Genomic DNA, 19,402 nt, shown 5'->3' on the forward strand with positions numbered 1-19,402 from the left:
CATATTCAACTTGCCATCTGTTCGAACATAAATGAACATAAATGAACGAACATAAACGAACATATAATCGAACGTTCACGAACGTAAATAAACGAACGAGCCATTTGTTCATGTTCGTTTATTTAATTAAACGAACGCAAAATCTTGTTCATGTTCGTTCATTTAATAAATAAATGAACTTCCCGCCGCACGGTTCATGAACGGTTCGCTGAACGTTCAGTTCATTTACAGGCCTACAAGGACCCTATGGTGTCCCTGGGTAAGATTTTGCCACTTAGCCAAGCTGTTTAACAATGCTTTATATATTGTGTTTGAAGTTATTTCACACATGCATATATATATATATATATTAAATTATAGTTAATGTAAGACTTAAAAATAAAAATGAGTTTAATATTTTTATTTAAATTATTTTTTATAATTATTTTTAAAATAATAATATATAAATTATATTAAAAAATAAAATTATAGAAAATAATTTATATAAAAATAAAATAAATTTAATATTTTTATTTAAATAATAATATTGTGAGTTGAATAAATATTTAAATACAAAATAATTTAAATAGTTATATTGGTGGGATTTTTTTAAATAATATATATATATATTAAAATTTTATATAAATTATTTTGTGATATAAATATTTATTAAACTCACAATATTATTATTTAAATAAAAATATCATTTTTTTTATTTTTATATAAATTATTTTCTATAATTTTATTTTTTAATATAATTTATATGTGCATGTGTGAAATAGCTTCAAACACAATATATAAAGCATTGTGCAATTTTGCACAAATTAAATAGTTTGTCTTGTTGGCAAAAGCTTGCCCAGGGACCCCAGGCCCTTATATTTCTCAAGTGTTTTCTCTTTACACAGGTGCCATCTCTGGATTGGAGGGTGAATTTATTTAATTGAATTAAAATAGTGGCTAAATTGATATAGTATATAAATATTAATGACTAAATATATAATTATGTCAATTTAACTTAACTGTCACGTCACCACCTCTATTAAAAATTAACGAAAAATAACTTAAATAAACCATTTAAATAATCACGTTGGTGGTTAAAATGGTTTATGATCATAATTCGATGGTCACCATTATAGCTTACCCATATTTTAAATACACGATGTATTGTTTTGTCACAACAATTATTTTCTGTTGTACACTGTTCAAAACTAATAAATGCAAATCAATTATAGGATAAATCATATAAACGATCATTAATTATAAAATATTATTTTGTTGAGTTTAGTGACTAAATTTATTTATTGACTAAGATATAATAAAATAATAGTACAAGTTCATTGAATATATTACTTTTAATTCAAGTTGATTTGGACTCATGGTACTAAAGTTTTTTACAGTAATACATCAGAATCACAGTCTAGATATAACTACCAAATTTATTCATTTAGGTGGCAGATACAAGTACACCATAGATGCTTAACTGAGAATACAAATCATTAATCTAAGCACAGCTTATTGTGATTCTTTGGCACACGCAATCATACGATGGTGGCAATTTCATCAGTTCTAGTCCTGCAACAATAAGAATTTATTTCACTGGTTAGAAATTTCTGGTAGAATAATTAATGATGCAATACTAATACTATATGAGCATAAACAGGGCGGTACTTTGAACATCTTATAAAGTGCCACTAATTCATTTGGATCAGTTTTCTTTGTCTGCTTATACGCATTGATCTTGTTCGCCGCCTGCATCTAGGCCTGCAAACAAACCGAATGCACACAAATTGATGTATGTTTATGTTCGTTCATTTAATAAAGAAACGAACAATTTTTTTTTGTTCATGTTCGTTCATTAAGGAATATAACTTGTTCATGTTCATTCATTTAATAAATAAACGAACACGAACATAAACGAACACGAACATAAACGAACACGAACATAAATAAACACGAACATAAACGTTGGAAACCCTACCTTCCATTGTTCTTTCATGAAAAATAGTCGACAATGCAAATCAACCAAATCTACAGTGATAAATAGCGTAAGAGTTGATTAGCACTGATGAAATGTTTGAAGATATCATATATTTCGATCGATCTTTTAAAGATATTAAATGATTCACACGACTTTAATTTAACGCTATAATATTTATCTTAGTGGTCAATGATTACATATGAACAATCATTTTCCACTACGTTATTCTAATAAATTCGTCGGCTAAAAGTTTTGTGACATCAATGTCAGACTTTAGTGAGATTTGTTAATAATGATCCTTTTCATTAGCAGAGTAGAAAATTTAATAGCATGAAGATTTCGAACGGTACAAATTGGACTACAAGACAATAACATAAATCCGAAATCCCTCCGATGCTACATATCTAATTGATATTATTCCTAAACCACCATTCAAAATTTTAACGTACCTAAAGTGTACTCTACAACTAAAGGTCACACAAGAACTATGAAAACAAAAGTTCATTGTCAAAGTGTATTTTCTACTAATTAATGGGTTCTTCCTGGAAAACCCATTACTTCCGCTATTACACTCTTTTTCAGAAATTGCATAGAAACCTTTGTTTTATTTTTTGGCAAATTCTATATATTTTTATCTTTACTGATGCTCATATACTTCTGATTGTTACCTTTATCTTCTCATCTATTTCTAGAAAAAAGTATGATGTTTTCTTGAGTTTTAGATGTGAAGATACCCACAATAACTTTATATATCAACTATTAAGCCAAATAAAACAGAGAAAGATGAAAACAGACTTGTAAAATTTCATATTGCACTATAAATATAACTTTTTTGAAGCTTTCACCGATTGTTTCCACTCTCCAGTGAACATTATGGTTTGGGAAAAAAGGGGAAAAATAAATATAGGTGCGAGGTGCCTCACGGGTTAACATATTGAATTTAATCTCTAAATAAAATTGGATTAATTATGGAGTTGGTCATTAGAATATCAGATTAATTAATAATTTTAAGATACTTACAAATTGGTCACCAAAATTGATTTAAAAAGATTGGATTAAAATAAATGAACGAACATAACCGAACGTTCACGAACGTAAATGAACGAACGAGACATATGTTCATGTTCGTTCATTTAATTAAACGAACACAAAATCTTGTTCATGTTCGTTCATTTAATAAATAAACGCACATAAATAAACTTCCCGTCACACGGTTCATGAACGGTTCGCTGAATGTTCAGTTCATTTACAGGCCTACCTGCATCATGAAGTTATGACAACAAAAGGTATTATCCAGGAACCAAAGTAGATAAAAAAATGTTGCAGACAAACATGGAGGCATTGAACACAAAATAAAAGCAAACCAACTCTCGATGCAAATCGGGACTTAGTCCGGTTGGTTCATGCAACTATTCCTAAGATATGACATCTAATACGTCTTTGAATCCCGATATCTGTAATCTCTTCCTCTATCCCACGTGCAAAAAGCATTTTAACAACATTGCTAAAATCTGCACGTCCTCAGCTGCGAAGTGACTATAAATCTTAAGGTAAGCATATGATTTAAATTCTACCTCAATTCATGCTGCTAGTTTTGGCCTGCCGGCAGTGATGTCATAATCGTTCATAGATCTTTTGCAGAAAAACTCAAACGATACCTAATGATATCACCATTAGCAAACTACAAGCCTTTTTTTCTTTATCCTGAAAGTTTATCATTAAGCAACCTTTTACATAGCTTTCACACATTACCATTAATTTAAGAAACATACAGTGACAATATTACAGCACAGACAAAGCAATTTAGCATCACTTACCAGAGAAAACTCGTCGCCAAGGTGGAATGGGCCATCATATTTTGTAAGAGCATGCTCCAAGTGATCAGAAGCAGCACCTGATGCAGGTCCTAAGATTTAGCTGGTTCATATCATATTATATACAGATACAGGATACACTCGGTAAAACATGGAAGTCTCCTTTAAATGTAGTAATCACCATCCCTGCAAATTTGTCCAGGTCCGATAACAGCTCCTCATACAACTTTCGTTTGTCGGGATTCTAAAACATTTCTAAGAGGCTGCTTAGTTACTTTAGATAACGTGAGAGAGTGTTACAAATCTTCACTGAGAGCACTAAACAATTCAACAGATCTTACATTGGGTAAAAGGGAAGGCCCTTCAAAGTTGCTATTAACATATTTAATCAAATGAAGACTGTCCCCAATGACTTTGCCATTATGTTCCAAGGCTGGAACCTGATAATGAATTCATTAACATAATAATTAATAAAGAACATTGGATTAACATTTTCCAGAAAGCACTATTTGATTCTCATACGAGATTTTTTCTTGACAATACTCCATGGGACTTGGAGATGCAATCCTATGCAAGATCAAGTAGTTCTATCAAGTTCACAACAGATTTTCAACCCTCTTTTTTTTGTCTGAATTGTTCATTTATCAAAACACATTCTACCACGACAACTTCACATAATCCGTTATTGAACATGTGTCACCTTATTTTCAGGGTAAACTTTTTCCTTAACCAAGTAGGTCTATTTTGAAGGTTCAAAGGAACCAGCATAATTTTGTCTTGTAAACCCTGCAACTCAACCAAATTCACAACAATTACTTACTTGAAAATTTTGGGGAAAGGAAAAGTAATCAACAAATCAGAGGGAAAAAAGAAGAAAGAATAGTGCAAACAAAACCAAGGGAATTAGAGTATTAGACAACCTTATAATTCCTGGTGATCCACACACGCTGGGCAAAAGGGCAAGTATAAGCCATATACAACCTTCAAATGAAGAAGAAGACAAGGATCAACTTATCATGTATCAATAAACACAAGCAAACAAGATCGCCGCAAAAAGGAGAAAAAAGAGTGAAACCTGGTAGTTCCATATAGCAGGTTGCTCAGCAGTAGCACCCAATGGAGGAGGCAAGTACTCTAGAGTTCTGAAATAACAATCCAAAGAAGTAAAAAGAAAAAATGTGATTTTTAGATTAACCCAAAAGCTAAAATTGGCAGATAAGCTTGAAAATCGAGAAGATAGTTGAAGATTCTTACACAGTTGCCATAGACCTGGGGAATTCCGTATATCTCAGCTTCGAAAATTTGCCATTTCGAATGTTGATGCTATTAAATTTGCTTAAAAATTGTCTCCACATTCAGGAAGGAATTCTTCGCCTTTAAATAAATTCGAGAACCGTTTAAGCGATAATCAGCAATATTGAGAACCTTGGTAGTAGTTAAATGATTATTATTTTGGGTAAACTACTTTAGATATCCCTCAATTTTAAGCGTTAACTTATTTATACCACTGAATTTCTAACTAACATTAATATTATGTTTTATTCTTAATTATATTATTACATCATTAATTACTAAGCGGGACGACAGTGTGACAGTTACACGTCGTGACGATAATGACTGGAAACTATGTAGAAAATTACAAATACTTGGAAAGCTTGAAAAACATGTGGCAAGAAGATTAAGCAAATTGGTTAGCTTAAATGTGGCATCGAAGGCAACAAAATTATGGTGGCAGAAGCAAATTAAGAATGGATAAATACTTTGAAAAGTCAAAATTCAAGCACGACAAGCAATTGAAAGGTGGTGGCAAAAGAAAGAAGGGTAAACTATACCACTAAACACCTAATTATAACTTCTTTTTATTTTGACCACAATTTTTGTTTTTTTATCAATCACACCACATAGCTATTTTAATGCATTCAGTCAAACCACTAGTCGTTAACATTTAACAGAGGATGTGACGTGACAGTTAAAAAATTTGGTATAATTACACATTTGATCCCCAATACGTATATATTCTATCAATTTAGTCATTATTTTAATTTAATTTATTAAATTTAATCTTCCAATAAGATGATGACACGTGTCATTGTATAATTAAAGGTTTTTTTTTTTTTTATAATTTAGTATATTTAATTATTTTCCTCAGCTAGATAATGAGACATGGTACCGTCTGGTTGGATGAAAAATAAATCACTAAGAAAAGCCTTTTAGGAGGGCTTAGAAGACTTGAACCTAGGTCTTCTAGTAGTGAAACATGCATCCTAACCACCCAGTATCATTTGATTTTGGAATTATGTATATATATATATATATATATATCAGAAAAAAGAAAGGAAAATGGGTATGGTAAGATTTGAACTTAGACTAAATAGAAAACTTGACAACACAAAACCACTAAAACAAATATTATATTTGGTTAAAATTTAAATAGGTATTTTATATATTTTAAATACTTTTTATACAATATTAAAAGAAAAGCTAAATTTAAGATTTACACATGATTAAAATTAACTTTTAATTATACATTTTAACTATAAAATCTAATAAAAATTTAATTAAAATATAAATATTCTTATATTTTATTTTTAATAAAAAGTAAAATTATTAATTAAAATAAAAATATCAATTTTAAACTGTATTTATAACCATTAAATTATAAATGTGAAAAAACAAGAAATATAATTTAGTTTAAAATATATAAAACTTAAATTTAGTTTCTCTTTTAATCTTGTATAAACTAGTGTTTAATATATATATATAAAATTTATCCAAATATTAACTAAATATGATATATGCTTTAGTGATTTTGTGTTGTCAAGTTTTATATTTGGTATAGGTTTGAATCTTGCCACACCCTTTTTTATTTTCCTTTTTTTTTCTAATATTAATTTAAGTATAATATATATATTATTGTGTAATTCACAACACATATAATGGTGTAAGTTGAGTGGTTAGGCCTCATGCTTTAACACTAAAAGTCTCAAGTTCAAATATTACTTGCCCGTTCAAAATGTTTTTCTTTGTGAATTTTTTTCCATCCAATCAGTTGTTGTCACGTGTCACTATTTAGTTGGACGAAAAATAATTAAATTAAATATATTAAATTAATTAAAAATAATCTTTAATTATATGGTGACGTATTTTATCTGATTAGAGGATTAAATTTAAATTTATATAATATATAAATATTGATGATTAAATGTGTAATTATACCAATTTTTTTAACTGTCAAGTCATCTTTCCGTTTAATATTAACGGTTCAAGCAGCTGCAACATGGTGATTGAATATTTATTGTTAAATGGTTGCGAATATTTAGAATATATATTCATTTGTAATCACCTTAGCTTAATAAAAGAAAATAGTTGAGTGAAAACGGTTACATGTCTTTAAAAATATGTATGCTCGTAGTATATGTAATGAGTGAAAACGAGTGAATGTGAGTTGATATATATATATATATATATATATATATATATATATATATATATATATATAAACGAGAGATAGAAAGCTTAGCAAGTAAACTAGTTGAAGCTAGTAACAGGGTAAGGGCGTTGCATAATATTTTGTTCGTATTAATAATATTGTTAGAATGATTAATTTATCGAATGCTCATCAACACTTTCAACATTTTTCACGTAATATTATTTTTTAATTTTTAAAAATGATATTAAAATAAATCAAACGATGTAGTATTGTTAGATTTCCATTGTCATGTCCACTCTCTCTCTCCCTCTTTCCAAACGTTACGCAACTCTTCTATTGTAATTTTTAAGATTTTCTTCTCTTTTATTTTTCTATGATTTACTCCAGATTTTTCATCTCCATGAATTTACATTACCAAATGTGCTTTAAGATCATGAGATCCTTTTTTGTTATCCACTGCTTTACTCAAAAAGTAAGATGACTTGAATCTCTCATAAAGGTCATCAAAACAATTTAAATAATCCCAAGCGATGCTCCTCGTAGTTGGAGGCAGGCAGGCAGCCGTGTTTTCCAGTCTGAATTGACGAATTCATGTTTTGGTTCATATTGCCGTGATATTTATTACAACTCGTGTTTATTTGGTAGAAAGAACTACCAAATTCATTATTCGTCTCTTCCTCTTCCAGTTCAGTATCGATCTGAATATGCGAATCTGAGTTCAAACTCAGGAGAGAATAGTATGACGAGGAAGGCATAATAGCTTGCTTCGACGGTTTCACAGTAGCGTCATCGTTTTGATGACCACAAGTTTACTAAGAATCCTTAACACTACGTCGTTTCGATGAATAACTACTAAGAATAGGGTGGTTTGTTTGCCGTAAAACCAATTACGGAATTGGTTTTCTCCGAAATCTCGTGTTTGTTTCATGTAATTCGTTTTTCGGAAATATTTTCCCGTGTTTGTTTCACGTAATTCGTTTTCCGGAACGTAATTCATTTTCCTAGTAACATAATTTCCTTTGTGTTTTCTGTACGAACTTTTCACTTCAAAGCAAAAATACTCAAAATAATTTTATTTTATGAATTTAATATTAATAAAATATTTTAATATCATTTTCATCAAAATATTAATTATTAAAATATTTAAAATATATTTATTAATATTTATATAATATAATATTATATTTTAGTTTAATAATATAATCAATTATATTAATAATATAATATTTATATTTTGTATTTTAATAATATATAATAAATTTTTTATATATTTAATAATGAATAATATTATTTATATATTTAAATAATATTTTTTTAGTAAAGATATTTAAAATATACTAATTAATATTTTTAAAATATAATATAACACTATTACTTTAATAAATAATTAATATAATTTATAATATTTTATTTCACTAAAATATACCAATATTAATATTTTTATTAATAAAATTATAAAAAATATTTAATAATAAAAATTATTTTAATATTTTAAAATAATAATATTAAGTTTTATGAGAAATAATATTATTTATTATATTTAATATTTGTAATAAATAATTTTTAAAAAACCTTTCAACTAGTGGAAAAAAGGTTTAAATAGCATCTTCCAAACATCATAAAACGTTTTCCAGATATTTTCCAGAAATGTAATTCATTTTTCAGAAATGTAATTCATTTTCCAGAATTCAAATTCCAGTAATTCATTTTCCAGTAATTCAAATTCCAGTAATTCATTTTCCGAAAAACCAATTACAGGCAAACAAACAGAACCTAAAACGTGAAAAAGCAAGGAAATGGAATGTCGAGTTATGACTTGAGCAGCTTCGGGCTACTCGCTGTTCGGCTCCATTACATAACAAATTGGGAGGTTCATAACTTGCTGCTGAAGAGTCTCAAGAAGTTGTTGAATCCGAACCCAATCCGATCACATTAATCTCTTTGAAGGGGCTAAATTTTTTTATCTCATTAAAGTTTCGAGGTGGTGAGAAAAGTGTTTGAGTGGAAGAAATTGAAGAAAGAGGAGGTGACACCCAAGCTAGCGGCGTCCAAGGACAAAAAGTATAGATTGAGATATGAGATTGTTGGAAACAGTGGCGGATCTATGTGGGAGTAGTAACTGCATACCTATTTTCTTAAAAAAAAATACCAACACTTAATATATTATATCAAGATTTAAAAATTCTGCACCTTTTTTTTTAACTTTTATGCACACCCTTTTATTTTTAAATTTGTGCCCAAATGAGGAAGCTAACATCAAATTTCAACCTTCTATTCCAAAATTTTAAATTAAAAAATTATTGATTTAAATAATATATATTATTTTTATATTTATAACCATTTATTTCACCTTTTTTAGTATTTCACTCTTAAACTAAAGTTTTTGGTTTGTTTTTTAGTTCAAACCCACAAAAGCTCCAGCCTCAACTTCTACTCAACTGTCAGTCCCTTGTTTGAGTATAATCAGCCGCCACGACGCTGCTCACCAGTGATTTTCCGGGGAACTTCCCCAACCAAGTTGCCTGTAAGTTGTTGCTAATTTCTTTTCCTTAGATAGTTAAGTTCTTCACTCATTCTTTTACCCTCTTAAATTTAGTTAAATTTATATTTGAGTTTTTAAGTTTTGAAATTTATTTTTTAATTTGAGTGAGTTAAAATTAAGAGATAAAATTAAATTTTGAATCAATTTAATAGATTTTAGTGATTTTATGAAGAATATTTGAATGTTAAATTGTGATATGTAAAATTACTAATATGTATTTTTGGGAAGGAGAAAAAAATGGTATACTAAATTTGTGTAATTTAAGTAGAAGCAATTTAGATATTTTAATTTTTAAGTTGAATCCATTAAAACTATTTAATTAGTAATTAAGATCTTACTTCTTTGATAATAAATATAATTACTAATAGTGAATTATAATCAATAATTATTGTGATTTGTAAATTTTGTAATTGTAGTAGTAAGAAGATGAATGATGAAAAGATGAACTCTCAACGAAAGAAGAATGAAATGTTATATTAGTTTGTTCAAAAGTCCAAAAAGAATGATGCAAGTTCTTCCCAAGTGCCAATTTATGTGTCATCACCGACTTAACCTTTAACAACTCAAGTCGAACAAGAGTTTTCTTTCCCTTCAAATAATATGCCCCAAACTCAAGAAACCTAAATGAGATCTACATGTATTATACAAGATGATAGTACAACATTTGCTTCAAGAGAGATGAAAAGCCAAGTTAATGATATCTCTATTCCATATGATCCGGCTAAAAGGAAAAAAATTATTGATTATCATCCAATGGATCGAGAAGCAGTGAGTAAAGAATACATACAAAGAGTTGCTTGTCAACCAAAGAAAAGAGGTGCTTGCCAACCAAACAAGCACAAATTTCCTCAAACGGACTTCGGAGGAGGTGCATTACGTCTCTTTAATAAATCTTTGTTTAATAAGTATTATTGGCTTGAGTATAGTGTTTCAAAAGATACTACAGTTTGTTTCGTTTGTTACTTGTTTAAGAATGAAACTATCAAACCTGCAGGAGGAGATGCATTTTTTGTTAATGCGTTTAGAGGTTTGAATAGGCCAGTTCGGTTTAGAAAATATGTTGGCGGAATTAATTGTGCTCATAATCAAGCTTTTCAAAAGTTTGAGAATTTAAAGAACTTTAAGTCATCCTTGAAAGATTGAGATAAATTCTAAAAAAAATCATCCTATGGTTAAACCATGGATTTAAAAATGAGTTTGGGAAGCTATTGAATGAATATGAGTATTGGAGTATTTGAAGTGTAGATATAGAATGGCGAATTTGATGTTAAAATGATAATTGGGATTAATTTAGAAATATGTAACTATGTACAAGTTTAAGGATTAAATTACAAATGTGGAGAAATTATAGTTTGAAATGGAAAATTTAGCATAAGTGTATGTGTGAAGTTTAAGTGAATTATAGCGATAAATAATTATTATAGGGACTTGAAAGGTTAAATTTAAAATGTTGAGTTAATGTTGATTAAGAGAAAAGAAATTAGTATCGAATATGTATTATCATATTTTTAAAATTCTTATACGAATAAAAACTTATTATGTTAGTTAAAGTACTAATAGATGTACGAAATAATATACAAACTTGATGGTTTTCCTATGAATTATGGAAAAGTATATAGGATTTAAATAAAATCACAGTATATAAGACTCGAGTATTAGTGGTACACGAGATAGAGTGATTAATGATTACTAATTTCAGATAATGGCATGCCCCAAGGTAAAGTTCTGATCATTTGATCTTATAGTGCAAATATGCACTCCTGTATCAGTGCAATTTTGCATTCCTGAATTAGTACATTTGTGCACTTCTGATTATAGTACATTCGTGTACTCCTGACATTATGTGTGAAGTTATGAATTTTCATTATGATATTTAGTATAGTGAATGCAGTATTCTATGTACTTATATTCCTGTTACATCGGGCTGTAAAAATGAATTAAAAGAAATAGTAAAGTAAAAGTAATAATATAGTAAAAAGATACAGTATAATAAAAGACAGTTCAGTAAAAGATACATCACATGAAGCAGTACAGTAAAAGAATAAGTAAAAAAAATAGTACAATATGATAAATAATATAGCAAAAGAATTAGTATGGTAAATGAAATAATACATTGAAAGAAACATTACAAGAAATAAAAATAGTACAAGAAAAGAAACAGTACAAAAAGAAACGACAATACTAGTTTGATTGTTACTTTTTTATAGTAAAATTTCATATAAAGTTCGATTTAAAAATGAATGATTTATAGACGGAAAAATTTAAATTAGTTTGAAACGGAACATTCATGCATAATATGAACTTTATAATAATAGTTGTTGTTAGTGGGAGATCGTGTCACGGTAGATAACAACCAAAAGAATTTATTTTAAATTAAACGATTAATAACATTATGGATATGATTAAAAGATATTATAAGAGTTATAAAATGTGAAATAATATAGCATGAGAAAACGTAATAAAGAGAAGTGAAAAAAATGATAAGTTGTTAAATGGTTATATATGAATGTGGTAATAAATTATGCTATAAAGACCAATTGGTTAAGTTTTAAAATTAGACAATTTTAGTTGTGATATGAAACAATATTAAAACTGCCTAGTGGTTGCCTAAAAACATATATGAATTGAAAAATAAAATAGTACATTATGATTTTACGTGATTAAGTAGTTTGAGAATAAATGTTAAATTTGAAAATTTTAAAAGAAACAAAATTTTATAAGCTTCAAACAGAAAATGTTATGCAGAAACAATCTAACATCATTAATTTGCATTTGGGTACGAATACGAGTTAAGGGTATTACACCAAAGCTGTTACACAACCTCAAGGCAGCCACTCGATGCCTACTATTCCACCATGCATTGAACAGCTCGGAGCGAAGCAAACCTTGTTTCGTCCGTTGATCCGCAAACCCAATTCCCTCTCTTGTGACATAAACGAACTTCACCCCACCAAGTCTTAAAGACTGATTCGTTATACATTCCATTTTTCACCAACCATGCAACCATCCCATTTCATTTTCTCTCCACATGTAATTTTAAACTTACCACTCTGATTTGACAAAGCATCTATTCTCAAGGAATCAGGCCACAATTCCAAGGACAATATAATATATTTCCAATCCAATTTAAGACTAACCAAGACTCAAACTCCACTAACAAAGACGCCATGCCCAGCCACTTGCATCCATATATAAAACCAAGGCGGTTTTATAGCAATGACCTTAGCTTGATTTAGGTCTTTCATGCAGATAGTCCTACATCCAAACTTGTAGCTATTGCTGATGCTGATTGGGCAATCAATCTTGACGATCAAAGGTCAATCTCTGGTCAGTGTGTGTTCCTTGGCAGCAATCTGATATCATGGAGCTCAAGAAAACATAAGACTGTGGCACGATCTATCACTGAAGCCGAGTATAGGAGCATTATAGACATTATTTTTTGAAGCTGTTTGGCTTCAGATGTTGCTGTTTGACATGAGTGAGAAACAAGTGGAAATTCTGGTCATATGAAGCGATAATACAAGCGTAGTAACAATGAGCGCAAATCCAGTCTTTCACGCAAAATCCAAACATGTGGAATTGAATGTGTTTTGTGCATGAGAAAGTAACAAAAAAAACAGTGTGTGTTATGTTCCTGCCCCTTATCAACTTGTCGATAGATTGACAAAACCTTTTTCTAAATCTGCCTTTGCTTCATTTCGAGACAAGATTCGTGTTGCCAATGCAGAAGCCCCCAAGGAGACGAGAGAATGTTATAGCAATGGTAATATTGCAAAGTGGTGTGAGTCAGTTGCATGGATGACGATGGATGACGTTAGCCCTTATTGGTGAGCTGTCAAGTTGTTACAGATTATTCTAGAGAAATTTTGTACGTAGCTCAGCTATAAATAAAGAGGTTTTATTTCCTTGTATAGTAATGCAAATAGTATTTTTACCTTATCAAAAGGATGGTTACTTATCAATCAGTGGAGGGATGTTAGTAATGAAAAGTATTATTATTATTATTATTTTTAAAAGACTACAAATTATTGTTAAATTAAACACATTGACTGGATTGGTTTGACTTCTTAATGATATGGTAAGAAAATTATATTATGAATTATGACACTAAAAATTATGCAGTGATAGATTAGAATAACAATACATATATTTTTTCTGCAGTCGTTGGTACTCGAACATATAACCTTTAAGAACAATAATGATTCTTTTAACCACTTAGGTAAGTTGGTTCGTGCAATAGTACACACGTGTATATATATATATAACTATTATATTTAACTCCATCATATCACATGCTTCGAACTTATTCATATAGGTACCAAACGCTAATACAACACTGATTCTTAACTCACAAAACAAATCACTCTAACCCAAGCTGAGATTTCATCGACAGTCACACACTCGTGTATATATATAATCATATGATGGTTTGGCAATTTCATCACTTCTTCGCCTGCAACAACAAGAAATCACTCCATGAATTAGCAACTTCTGGTATAACAATAGTTAATGGTGAAATACTAATAATCTTAGTCAAGGGTACAAACAGAACAATACCGAGAACATCATCTTGTAAAGTGCCACTATTTCCTTTGGATCAGATTTCTTTGTCTGCTTATAGGCATCGATCTTGTTCACCTCCTGCGTATAATAAATATTTCTCAACAATTGAAATATATTGGCTATATCTAAGCCTTCTCCATCTGCATCTTTTGATGCAAACATTCTTATGTTGCTCGAGTAATTTTTATGCATATGCTTTCAATTATACCTCGATCCATGCTGCCACTTTAGGCCTGCCTGCTGTGATTTCGTACTTGAACACCTCCGATAAGTAGATCTGGAATCTTTCAACCAATGGAATGAAGGCAATGTCCGCCTGCAATTCACAAATTCATTCATACATCTTTGCAGAAAAACTCGAACAATAAAGAATGATTTCACCATAATTAGTCTATTGGTTACATGTCTTCTAACACATTGCAACACAGTTAAGAACCAGCAACAGCAAATTATCATCACTGGAGAGCCAACCTACCAGACTAAACTCGTCGCCGAGTAGGAATGGGCCATCATATTTTGTAAGAGCATTTTCCAAGTGATCAAAGGCAGTACCTGATGCAAGTCCAAAGTTTTAGCTGCTTCATATCATATTATATACAAAAACACACTACACTCTACAAAGCAGAAGCATATTTCATTCAGACAAACCAGCTTCAGTTGTGGAGTCTCCTCTAAAGGTAGTAAACACATTCCCTGCAAATTGGTCTATGTGTGATAACAGCTCCTCAAAAAACTTCTTCTTGTCGGCATCCTGAAACATTTTCAAAAGATGAGTTTGTTAACATAGATAACGAGAGAGAGTTCTCCACTAAGAGCAGTAAACGATTAGCAGATCTCACGTTAGGCAAAAGAGAAGTGCCTTCAAAGTTGGTATCAACATATTTAATCAAATCAATACTCTCCCCCATCACTTTGCCATCATGTTCCAAGGAAGGCACCTGCAAAATGAAATTAACTAACACGATGATTCGACATATAATTACTTCGGATCGACGTTTTGAAAGGATATAATATGTTGATCGCATCACACCTTGTTGACAGAGTAAACTTTCTCCTTGTACCAAGCAGGCCTATTTTGAAGGTTCAATGGAACCAACTTAATCTTGTCTTGCAAACCCTGCAGCTCAACCCAATTCACAACGCGTACTCACATGAAAAACTGGGGAATAACGTAAACAAAATCAGGGGAATTAGACAACCTTATAGTTCCTCGTGATCCATACACGCTGTGCGAAAGGACAAGTGTAGGTCATGTAAAACCTTCAAAAGAAGGAAAAAGAAAAGGGTCAACTTTATTATGTAGCAATTAACACAAGGAAAAACAGATAGCTGTTAAAGAAAAAGCAGAGGAAGACAAGAGTATTGTAAAAGCTCCGAGAGAAGAAAGAGTGAAACCTGGTAGTTCCATCAAAGAGAGCTGGTTCCTCTGCGGTTGCATCCAATGGAGGGGGCAAATACTCGGTTGCCATTGCTGCAAGGGGAATTCAAAAGTTTGCCTGTTAAGTTAATTTGGTTTAACAGTTCTGTACGCATTTCAGGAGGGAATTCCTTGCCTTTATACAAGTCTAGGAGCTGTTAAGGTGAGAGTCATCAATGACGAAATTGATCAAATAAATAAATCTCAATAAACTTTGATCTTGATTTTTTTATTACATATTTCCTCTTTTTACTTTGACCAAATCCAACGACTAAGATGGAGAGCTCTGGAAGTCTTCATCAACAACGGCATGGGGCAGTTACCCCTTTTTTCCTTATGACAAAAAATATAAATTGGTGAAGTTTTATAAATGTAAACTGGACAAATGACGTACAAGGTTTAAAATTTAATACGTGTGTTTTAAATTGTTTCACAACGTATCTAATTTGACATTTAATGCTCAAATAATTTACTAAAGAACGCAAGCATGTGTTTGAAATGGTATAATTTGAAGGCTAATTTAGAATGTTTCAAAAATTTAGGGATTAATTTGGAATTTAAGTTATACTTTAGGGATGCCTTGGTGGTGTTTGTTTTTGCAGAGGTAAAATGTCTGCAATCTGCGGCAGAAGAGGTGGACCAAAAGTCTGCAGTCTGCAAGAAGAAGATTGTTTGTTTTTTAACGTCTGCAGACTGCTAAAATAAACCGAAATATAAATAAACTGATTTTTTTAAACTATACTCAAATAACCATTTTTTCTATTAATTTTTTAAAAATTATAAAATGTCATTAAATTTAATGAATTATTACAAAATAGTCACTATAATGTTGTAATAAATTATAAAAGTTCGATAATATAATAATTATTTTATAGTATTTAGATAAATTTATTAATAATTTTATAATCTTTTAATAAATTTAATAAGCATTTTATAATTTTTTAAATTTCATTGACGAAAATGGTCATTTATATATACTCAACGATATCTAATATACTTTATTTGAAAAAATATATTAAATAATATTATACGAATTTTATTATTATAAATTATTACATCTACGGACTATTAGATTTTGGTTTTAATATTATATATCATTTTAAAAATTATTATTAAATCAATCGATAATGAAATCAATTTGATTTTAATTCAATCTGTTTGTTTCGGTTTAAGTAATTGTTAAAAAAAATTATATTTTAATTCTCAATTATTATCGATTCACAAATATATCAATACTCGATTTTATAATATCATTTAAATCATCTTAATTTATTCGAGTGGTACAATCCGATTCTAGTAACATCAAAAAATATATATAATATTACTCCATATAATATACATCAATTAGTATTTTTCTATTTAGAAAAAATATATTATTTGTTTTTTATTTATTTATTATGTATAAAGGGACTTTCGTACTTTATCAGAATTAAATGATAAGAATCATATTTTTCAATAGTGTGAATATTTTTTTATTAAAACATTTATTTTGTCTTTTAATGCTAATAATTGTATGTCCCCGTGATTTTCTAAATTTTTATATAAAAACAAAGTTTACTAAGTTTAATTGTATAATATTTTTTTACTAAGTTTAATATATTTTTTGAAATAAAGTATATTAAATATCGTTGAGTTATATACAAATGATCATTTTCGTCAATAAAGTTTAAAAAATTATAAAATACTTATTAAATTTATTAAAAGATTATAAAATTATTAATAAATTTATCTAAATACTATAAAATAATTATTATATTATCGAACTTTTATAATTTATTACAACATTATAGTGACTATTTTGTAATAATTCATTAAATTTAATGACATTTTATAATTTTTAAAAAATTAATAGCAAAAATGGTTCTTTGAAGAGGTTAGAAGAGCTTTGAAGACATAAGTCCACGTCTGCGCCAAGAAGAGGACGCGCAGACGTTAGAAGAGCTTCTGTCTTCTAAAAAACAAATGGTCTGCGAAGCCCAATGTCTGCGCGACGCAGACATAAGAGCTTTGAAGACCTTAAACAGTGAAAACAAACACCACACTGGTGCAACTAACTTCATTTTCACTCATCCACCTATTTTTTTTATAATTTTGGGATTAATAGGTCATATGAATAGATAATATGATTTTCTCATTACAACTAAAGGAGTTGAGGGTGATTTTTATGTGGGAGGTTTCATAATTTTTCTAGTACAAAAGTTGCATGTTGCAGCGAAGATGATTTGTAGTTTTTCTTAACAGAAGTATAATTTATTGTGATTAATTTTTTCGCTGATAAAAATCATAAGGAGTTGGCTTGCTGGATCACTCATCAGTTTTCGGTCCAATACGTTGGAAATGGCTAAATTAAAAATAGGTAAACTATGTCAATAGTCCCATTTGTTTTCGGTCTGACCGACTTTGATCACCGATTTTTTAATTAAGTGCACTTGGTCCCTTATGTTATCGATTCGTTCGATTTAAGTCTCTCGGCCATTAACCTCTGTTAACCCAATAACGAAAGTTTGATTTGGCATTTAAAATTAAAAAAATCCAAAAAAAACCCACACGTAAAACTCACCACACCAGTCTTCTTCTTCTTCTTCTTCTTCTTCTTCTTCTTCTTCTTCTAACAATGTATATAAACTAAAACATACTTATTCTTGGTCCACCGTATGTCACAACTCTAAATAATAATAAATTAAAATTTTAAAAGAATTAATTTAATGAAATTAGGGACCAAATTACAAGTTTTCAAAACTTAGAGGTTGTTTTAGAAGATGTAGGAAATTCAAGGACCTCACCGCCACCACCATTGGACTCCTCGTCGCCGTGCGCTCAAAACCCAACCGGGTTCTTCATCCGAAACCGTCCCGTCCCCGATCACCTATTTGGATAAGGTTCAAATGATTTTTTTGGGTTTATTTAAATTGATTTGGTTGATTATTGGGCTGAATGTGTGGATGTTTTTGACTTTGGATGCTCCCAGAGTGCTTAGCCAATCAACCCGACCCCGTCTCCGCCGTCACGCGCCGCTACTTGCTTGCCGCGTGTGCGTAGGGCTCATTCATGCCCAAAAAATATTCTAGAAACGGTCCAGGTCGACTGAACCCGCCCAACTCGGTCTGAACTAAGTCTGTTTAACCCACATGAGTCAACCTGAACCAGTCAAGCTGATTAAACTCATTGAGTCAATCCGGTTGAGTCAACTCGTTGACTTTGACCGAAAAGTCAAATTTTCTGAAAAGTCATATTTTATGTTTTTCGATGTCCTGAGTCTGAATCCAAAGTTCGTTTCACTAAATTCGAACCAATAAGTTGTTTTTCAGCGTTTATCTTACGATTCGATCCGTTTTTCGATTAAGATAAGTTTTTGATGTAATTTATTTTGTCATGCATCCAAGACATTATGGGACGTGGAATTAAAGTTCAAGGGCAATCAAATGAAGTTTAATTGGTTAACCGATGTAGCTCGTAAATCAAGGTAATACTCTACTACCTTTTGTATGTTTTTCGGAACTCATTGATGATTGGTAAATGCATGAATAGAAATGATTGGTCAATTTGGTGTATTTAATTATCATTGGATTCAAACTCAATATGGAATAGAGGCAGAACATTGTATAAGACTCAAACGACTCGCAAAAGAAATTGGTAGACTGATCGGAAACATTTCTAAGTTCAATGATTAGTTAGTAAA

At 30.0% G+C, this 19,402-nt stretch overlaps 2 protein-coding genes across 2 annotated transcripts; both read right to left on the reverse strand.

Annotated features, from left to right (window-relative positions):
* Window positions 1–3,537: 3,537 nt before the first annotated feature.
* On the reverse strand, window positions 3,538–4,745 carry LOC120124022 (glutathione S-transferase L2, chloroplastic-like). Its single transcript, XM_039142790.1, has 5 exons — window positions 4,692–4,745; window positions 4,072–4,211; window positions 3,953–3,957; window positions 3,775–3,863; window positions 3,538–3,615 (listed from the first exon to the last, which is right to left on the reverse strand). Exons 1-5 carry the CDS (start codon window positions 4,743–4,745, stop codon window positions 3,538–3,540), a joined length of 366 nt encoding a protein of 121 aa, XP_038998721.1.
* A 9,222-nt stretch (window positions 4,746–13,967) lies between these two features.
* LOC120124003 (glutathione S-transferase L1-like) lies at window positions 13,968–15,820 on the reverse strand. Its single transcript, XM_039142779.1, has 9 exons — window positions 15,702–15,820; window positions 15,506–15,566; window positions 15,337–15,423; window positions 15,146–15,244; window positions 14,955–15,057; window positions 14,782–14,858; window positions 14,515–14,622; window positions 14,301–14,384; window positions 13,968–14,196 (listed from the first exon to the last, which is right to left on the reverse strand). Exons 1-9 carry the CDS (start codon window positions 15,773–15,775, stop codon window positions 14,185–14,187), a joined length of 705 nt encoding a protein of 234 aa, XP_038998710.1. The 5' UTR covers window positions 15,776–15,820; the 3' UTR covers window positions 13,968–14,184.
* Window positions 15,821–19,402: the final 3,582 nt, after the last annotated feature.

The sequence above is a fragment of the Hibiscus syriacus genome, unplaced genomic scaffold, assembly GCF_006381635.1.
Source record: "Hibiscus syriacus cultivar Baekdansim isolate YM2019G1 unplaced genomic scaffold, ASM638163v2 tig00110410_pilon, whole genome shotgun sequence".
NCBI lineage: Eukaryota > Viridiplantae > Streptophyta > Magnoliopsida > Malvales > Malvaceae > Hibiscus > Hibiscus syriacus.

Coding starts and splice junctions, on each gene's coding strand:
- LOC120124022 (XM_039142790.1), bottom strand. CDS start 4,745: ATGGCTTATACTTGCCCTTTTGCCCAGCGTGTGTGGATCACCAGGAAT. Junction 4,212..4,691: donor GGATCACCAGGAATTATAAG/GTTGTCTAATAC, acceptor ATTCATTATCAG/GTTCCAGCCTTGGAACATAA. Junction 3,616..3,774: donor TTGGCGACGAGTTTTCTCTG/GTAAGTGATGCT, acceptor TGATATCATTAG/GTATCGTTTGAGTTTTTCTG.
- LOC120124003 (XM_039142779.1), bottom strand. CDS start 15,775: ATGGCAACCGAGTATTTGCCCCCTCCATTGGATGCAACCGCAGAGGAA. Junction 15,567..15,701: donor CTCTTTGATGGAACTACCAG/GTTTCACTCTTT, acceptor CTTCTTTTGAAG/GTTTTACATGACCTACACTT. Junction 14,623..14,781: donor TCGGCGACGAGTTTAGTCTG/GTAGGTTGGCTC, acceptor TGTGAATTGCAG/GCGGACATTGCCTTCATTCC.